Here is a 6,989-nt window from a genome sequence, read left to right as displayed (position 1 = left end):
CTGGCTAAACAGTAGGCTGGTTGGGGGCTGGGGCACTGGGGAGCTGTTTGAAACTATCTTTAAAATACTACACTTCTGGGGCCAGAACTCGGGAGAGTGTGGTGCTGATAACACCAAGGCTATGGGTTCGGATCCCATATAGGGATGGCCAATTAGCTCACTGGTGAGCGTGGTGCTGACAACACCAAGTCAAGGGTTAAGATCCCCTTACCAGTCATCTTTTAAAAAATAAATAAATAAAAAATAAAATAAAATAAAATACTACACTTCTGAATCATCTAACCCCCTTCCCCTTCATTCAGCAACTCTAGAAAAACACCCTCAAAGGACCCTTCCCAGGCCTTGGACTAGCCCCCATCCAGGGCTCAGATGCCCTCATCACTCCCCTAATGACTTTGCTGGAAACAAATGATCATTACCACCTGTCGTCTTTAGAGTCCCCAGTGACCTCAGAGTGTTCCTCAGATTAGAACAAAACAGCTGCCGTTAAGCAAGGAGATGGAGCTACAGAGTTAGGACACATCCTACTGGTCCTCACCTGTGTCGGGGCTGCCCTAAGGAGGTGGGTGAAGAGCTGGTGCAACACTGCTGGCAGGTGCCACCTCCTGGAGAGGGTACTAACCCAGCCACCATCTGAAAGTTCACCCAAGCTTTCACTAGAGCCCTGAACCTCTTCATGATCATTCAGTAAAATTACTGGTACACCAGATGAACAAAATGTAGCTCCTGTCCTCCAGCAGCCCCCAGCTTATGACGGACACAGGGAAGGCCCATTCTGTAATATTGCACAGTAGACTCTGACAAATGCTTTGAGAACATGGGTAGAAAAGATTAGTTTCAACTCAGGGAATCTGGGAAGGCTTGAGGAGGAGGTGGCAGTAACACTGGGCCTCAAAAGAGGTCTAGGACTCCGGCAACTGATATTTGGAAGGCAGATACAGCACCCCGAGGGGGAGTGAGGTGGGTAAAGATCTAAAGGCAGGGTGCCGGGTAAGGAGTATGAAAATGGCGAGTATGGGCGGAAACGTGGGTACGATCAGACTGAAGATGCTTGGATTGTTATGATGAAGTTTCAACTCTCATTGTTAGGGATGGGGAGTCCCTGAAGGTTTTTGGACAGAACTCCACGAATAAGTGGGCTGTAGAAAAGCAGCTTCTCTTGCAATTGCTGAAGGATGGACTGCAGTGGACGCCGGCTGAGACCGAAACAATGTCACCACCACTACCCCAGACTGGGGAGAGCAGATGGCATGGTCAGGGTTCCCAAGGGAGGAGATTTCTGTGCAGAATGTGCTGAGCTCTGGAGGTGTGAGGATTGTTTATTCTGCTGGTAAAAGGCGGGGAGCTGATGAGCCTCTTCAGTTCAGTCCAGCAAACGCCTGTAACAGTACAAACACGTGGCCAGGGTCTGACCCTGGTCTCCCACCTTGACCCACATCAGGAACAGAAGACCGGACAGAGATTCTGGTTTTGTTTCTCGGACAAACCATTTGCCCTTTCTGCACCTCAATTTCCCCATCCGTATAGGGGACGGAGGGGTTTGGAGGTGACCTCTAGACCCTCCTAGCTCTTCCTAGAGTCGACGATTTCAGGATGAATAAAGGTGCCCGTGCTCCATCCGACCAGCCTGGGCCCCCGGCTGTGGAGCACGGCGCCACCAAGCTGGCGCCCCGACGACAAGAGCCACTCCTGGCGCCTCTCGCCCGCGCCGGAGGCACAGAGTATGGCATACGCCCAGGGAACTGCGAGAGGGCAGAGGAGCGGGTCACGCGCGGGCGAAAGCAGGGTCTCCTCGGCTTGCCAAGGATCTGCCCCCCGGCCTCCCAGGGCTCGCGCACAGAGCCCAGGACATCCGGGAAGATGTGGACGGGATTTCCAGACTTTAGGGCCCCGACTCCTCACGAGGATTCTGCGCGGGAAGGAAATGACTGGAACTTCGTGAGGGGCGGGGCCAGACGCTTGGGTGGCTCCGCCCAGGGCGTGGCCAGGCGGGCGCCGGGCCCGAGGAGATGACGTAATTGCGCGAGGGCGGGGCCGAGGGTGGACTATTCTCGGGGATTACGTCAGGAACGGGACCTAGGGCGGGGAATCCGCGATGGGGGGCGGGGAGAGGGCGGAGCTCCAGCCGGAACTGGGCAGGGCTCCTGGCGGACGCGGGAGGCAGGGCGTGGGCAGGACGTCCCCTGCGAGGTTCGCGCCAGTTTGGGGCTGCAGGCATGCTCCGCTGGGCTCGCGCCTGGAGGCTCCCCCCTGGGACGCTCACCTCCTCCAAGCCCAGCTTCTCCAGGGTGCCTGTCGCACCCGGCGGCGGCGGCGGCGGCGGCCGAGGGGACGCCGAACCCAGGTCAGTCTAGGGTGCCGGGTGGGAGGCCTTCCTTCGCCCCACCCTCGCCCGGCGCCGATGGCCCCACCTCCTCCCTGACCACGCCCCTCTTAGGCCACTCCCCCAAGCTCTTTTCGCAGACCCGGCTCAGACCCTCCCCCGATGCTTGCCCCCTCCCTCCAGACCGCTGCCGCTTTCCTACAAGCTTCTGGACGGGGAAGCGGCCCTCCCGCCCATCGTCTTTCTGCACGGGCTCTTTGGCAGCAAAACCAACTTCAAATCCATCGCGAAGGCCTTGGCCCAGCAGACAGGCCGGAGGGTGAGCTTCCGGGTGGGGCGGGATCCCTCGGAGATGGGGCCTGGATGGGCAGGGCCTAGGAAGCGGGGCGGGGCCAGCCTCTCGCCCTTACTTCTGGGCCCTCCCCCTGAGGAGTGGCAGATTTCCGCCTATGTAACGCCCAAGGAGAAATGAAAGTCCCTCCGAGGATGCAAGCCGCACGGGAAGACCCAGGCCCTGGATGGACCCCTCATCCCTCATGCTGCTATCTGTCTAGTCTGTAGATGTCCATCTGCATGCCCCACACTGAGCTAGGCTCTGCTGTCCAGTGCCTAAGCACCAACACCCTCTCCACGTAGGGGGCCAGCTGATGCTTTTTCACTAAGGATGACAGGGAGACCATCACCTCTCGTGGCCCATTCTTCTGTGCTCTGACTGTTGGTAATTCTTGGAGTCTCCTTCCTGGCTTTCTCTGGGGTTACCACCCATCTAGGCCAGACCTTAAAGATATAATCATACCCCTTGGGCCTTTTGTTTTCTGGCAGAGTGGCCCCAGGTTCTTCATCTGAGCCTCTTAGGTCTGGGAATTGGGCCATCTCACCATCTGCGCCTTTCCCTTCATCTGGATCTGCCCCCAGACTTTCCACCCCCCTCGGCCTGCAGTCCCCACCAGGCCTTTGCTGTCTACAGTAGATGCCAGCACTGTCCCCCTCCCCTCATCCCCAGGTGCTGACAGTGGATGCTCGGAACCATGGCGACAGCCCCCACAGCCCAGACATGAGCTATGAGGCCATGAGCCAGGACCTGCAGGTCCTTCTGCCCCAGCTGGGCCTGGTGCCCTGCGTCCTTGTTGGCCACAGCATGGGAGGAAAGACAGCCATGCTGCTGGCACTACAGAGGGTAAGCCACACCTATCCAGGGCCTGCTCCCATCCAGTATAGACCCTGAATGCCCAGCAGGCAGCCTGGGACTCAAATGAGCTTTGGATGTCCAAGTTCAGGCTCCGGGAACTGTGCCTAAGACCCACTGTGCCTGCCTAAGACTGGTCTCCAGTGCAGTTCTTTCCCATAGCCAGAGTTGGTGGAACGTCTCATTGCTGTGGACATTAGCCCAGTGGAGAGCACGTCCGTCTCACACTTTGGAATCTATGTGGCAGCTATGAAGGCCATAAACATCCCAGATGAGGCACCTCGCTCCCATGCCCGAAAACTGGCCGATGAGCAGCTCAGCACTGTTGTCCAGGTGATGCACCCTAGCCCCTACATGGTGTTATAGACTGGGACCTGTCAAGGGAAGAGTGGCAGCCCCAGACCCCACAGGGAGCCCCCCCCAACTGCCAGACTCCCACAGAACATGGCCGTGCGGCAGTACCTGCTCACCAACCTGGTGGAGGTAGAGGGGCACTTCGTGTGGAAGTTGAACTTGGACGCCTTAGCCCAACACATGGACAAGATCTTAGCCTTTCCAGCACGACAAGAATCTTACCCCCGGCCAACACTCTTCCTCCTAGGTGGAAACTCCCAGTTTGTGCAGTAAGCCAGCCTGGGCAGTGGGAGGGGCATGCCCCACTGATCCAGCCCCCAGCCTGGGGAGCCTGCCTGGGGGAGGTCTTGGGTGTGGGCAGGGGGTACCTAAGAGCCCGGAAACACCACTGGGCACGTGGGCTCACAGGGCTCTCCATCTTTCCCCACCCTGCCTCCTCTTATGTCTTTCTCTCCTCGTCATCCCACTTTCACCCCTTCTCAACGGCTTTCTCTGCGGTGGACAGGCCCAGCCACCACCCTGAGATTAGACGGCTCTTCCCTCGGGCCCAGATGCAGACTGTACCTAACGCTGGCCACTGGGTCCATGCTGACCAGCCGCAGGACTTCATTGCAGCCATCCGAGGCTTCCTGGTTTAAGAGTTGCTGGCAAGAGGGGGCACAAACCCTAGGTTTCAAGACACTCCAGCCTGTTCCACATTTCTGCACAGAAGGACTCAAGTGGACACTGAGAGGGCACGAGGGTACAGAGGTGTCAGGCTTCCAGCTTTTTTTTTTTTTTTTTAATTTTTTTTTTCAAGTTTTAATGAATAAAGACAGTGTTCCCAAAGTCCTGGCTGAGCTCTCTCATCACCGACGCCCACGACCCAGGAGGAATCTGGCCCAGGGGTTCCTGGCAGCTCTGGGGTCCACATGGGCTCCCAGAGCACCGCCAGACTCTGTCTGCAGCTGACTCTGGATGCGTTGCCTCACCAGCTGCTGCATGTCCTCCTATGGGCAAGAGACAGGTCAGGGCCCACCCTGTGCCCCTCTGCCCACGCCTCCCAGCCCGGCTGGCATTCCCACCCTACCTCCCAGGCCTCCACCTCCTGCCTCAGTCTCAGTTTCTCCTCCAGGACCTCCAGCAGCTGGGCCTCCACAGCATGCAACCTGGCTTTGCATGTGTCCAGCTCAGCCTCCACTGCCCGCTTCCTGCAGGCAGCAAGGAGAGCGGCCTGAGACTCAGGCCCTGCAGATCTGGCTCTGGTCCCTGGGGGTGGGCTAATGTGGCTCTGGTCCCTGGGGGTGGGCTAATGTGGCCCCTTAGTGACAGGGTGGGTGTTCATTCCAGGCATGCCTGACTTCCCCTGCCCCTCCACTATTAGGACAGGGCCCTGAGGGAGATCCCCCAACTGCCCTTCCAACACCTGCAAGCAGCTCCTCACTTGGCAATGGCTTCATCCCGTTCCTGGAGGACTTGGTCCAGGGAGGGCTCTGTCTGAGTGTCCCCCAGTGCTCCAGCCGCTTGGGACTCTGGGCTCTGTTGTAGGGTGACAGAGGAGGGGGCAGTAATCTGGGGCATGCCTGAATGCAGTGTTCCACTCTGGGCCCTTCTGTCCTGGCCTTGGACCTGATGCTACTGTCAGGAGGGGAGGGGACTGAGGCGTCTGTACCTGCTCCCCAGCGCCCTAGTCTCTGGACCTCTGGAAAGTAGAACAGGAGGACTTGGACCATGCTGAGGAGGTGGCGGGTGTGGTCACTGCCTGGCCTAAAGGCAAACAGAATGGTCAGGGGGTTTGGACCCCCAAGGAGGAAAGGAGTTCTCACCCGGTCCCCAGGAAAGGACAAGGTGGGTGGGTTCAGAAGGACACTTACCCCTCCAGGGCCCCGGACAGAGGCGGTGGGTGGCCTGGTGACTGGGACTCTTGTCAGTGGGGTGGGGCAAGCAAAGGACAAGGCCCTTTGCCCTCCCTTCCAGGCAAGGCACTCCCTGGCAGGCCCCGCCCCCTGCAGGCCAGCCCAGGGTGAGGAGGAGGCCCGTGCCCCTGCTCCCTCCTGCATCCCGGAACCCAGGCCCAAAGCTGAGCCAGCCCTGTCCCCCCAAGTCACACGCCTCCACTCTCCCCATGTCTTGTGATGTAAAAAGAGGGACAGAGCCAGGACTTGGCCCTAGCACTGTGCCAATGCTGAGACAAGGTGTCCCAGCCCCCCATTCTGAAGGGTTGGCATCTTGGTACCTGAATGGCATCATCCACACATAGAACTATAACCTCACCGCAGCAGAAAACCGAAGGAAAAAGTTACTTTCTGGCCATTTCCTCCTGATGTCTTGAATATCCATCCTCCCTCCAGTATGCCCAGCATTCTGACCCATGCACACTGAGTACAACAGCGACATGAAACGTGTGAAAGGGAATTTTCTCTGTTGAGGGGCCTTTTTGGCAGGGTTATGTCTTGGCGATTAATTAAGTCCTCAACTCCGTCCTAAACCATAAAAACTTCTTCCAAGACCCCCTGGGAAGCTCCCTGCAGTGATGACTTCTGGTTGTTCACGGCTCCTGTTCTGCCAGGTACACCTTCCACAACCAGTCTTGACAAGTTCTTTGAACCCCAGGCAAAGAGGTGGGCTTGAGCTGTACCCCAGATACACCCTTTTTGTTGAGATTCATTCAGTGTGTTTTGGGAAGCTCCTCTGTGCCATGACTCAGGACCCCTGCTCTCAGGGACTTCAGGGTGAGCAGGGATAAAAGGGTGCCAGGGGCAGTGGGGGCACCAAGGAGGCCCCTCACACCCTGTCAGTCAAAGGGGGTTCACCAGGACCTTTCCAAGATGAATTCTGCAGGTGACCAGGGCTTAGCCAGGAGAAGGGCTGACACTCTTGCCAGGCATTTAATTTTTTATTTTGAAACAATTTCAAGCTGCTCTTCAATGTCCAAATGTATATATGTATACATATCCTTTTAGGGTAAAAAAAAAAAAAACCAAAAACTAATATCAAACATTGTATTCATCAAATCTCTCTGGTGTCCCTCAGTCTAGAAGAATTTGCAGCCTTTCTTTGAGTTTCATAACCTTGACATTTTTGAAGATTACAGGGATGTTATTTTGTAGACTGTCCTTCCATTTGGGTTTGTCTAATCCTTCATGA

General features: G+C 56.9%; 1 protein-coding gene across 1 annotated transcript; it reads left to right on the top strand.

Annotated features, from left to right (window-relative positions):
* Positions 1 to 2,159: 2,159 nt before the first annotated feature.
* ABHD11 (abhydrolase domain containing 11) lies at positions 2,160 to 4,677 on the top strand. The gene is made up of 6 exons (XM_063091461.1): positions 2,160 to 2,344; positions 2,507 to 2,642; positions 3,327 to 3,500; positions 3,672 to 3,842; positions 3,951 to 4,132; positions 4,369 to 4,677. The coding sequence occupies exons 1-6, from the start codon at positions 2,217 to 2,219 to the stop codon at positions 4,499 to 4,501; spliced, it is 924 nt and encodes a 307-aa protein (XP_062947531.1). The 5' UTR covers positions 2,160 to 2,216; the 3' UTR covers positions 4,502 to 4,677.
* The last annotated feature ends 2,312 nt before the right edge of the window (positions 4,678 to 6,989 follow it).

Source organism: Cynocephalus volans, chromosome 3 (genome assembly GCF_027409185.1).
Source record: "Cynocephalus volans isolate mCynVol1 chromosome 3, mCynVol1.pri, whole genome shotgun sequence".
NCBI lineage: Eukaryota > Metazoa > Chordata > Mammalia > Dermoptera > Cynocephalidae > Cynocephalus > Cynocephalus volans.
The sequence above is the reverse complement of the archived record's forward strand: the minus strand, read 5'-3'. Positions and strand labels throughout refer to the sequence as shown.

Coding starts and splice junctions, on each gene's coding strand:
- ABHD11 (XM_063091461.1), top strand. CDS start 2,217: ATGCTCCGCTGGGCTCGCGCCTGGAGGCTCCCCCCTGGGACGCTCACC. Junction 2,345..2,506: donor CGAGGGGACGCCGAACCCAG/GTCAGTCTAGGG, acceptor CCCTCCCTCCAG/ACCGCTGCCGCTTTCCTACA. Junction 2,643..3,326: donor CCCAGCAGACAGGCCGGAGG/GTGAGCTTCCGG, acceptor CCTCATCCCCAG/GTGCTGACAGTGGATGCTCG.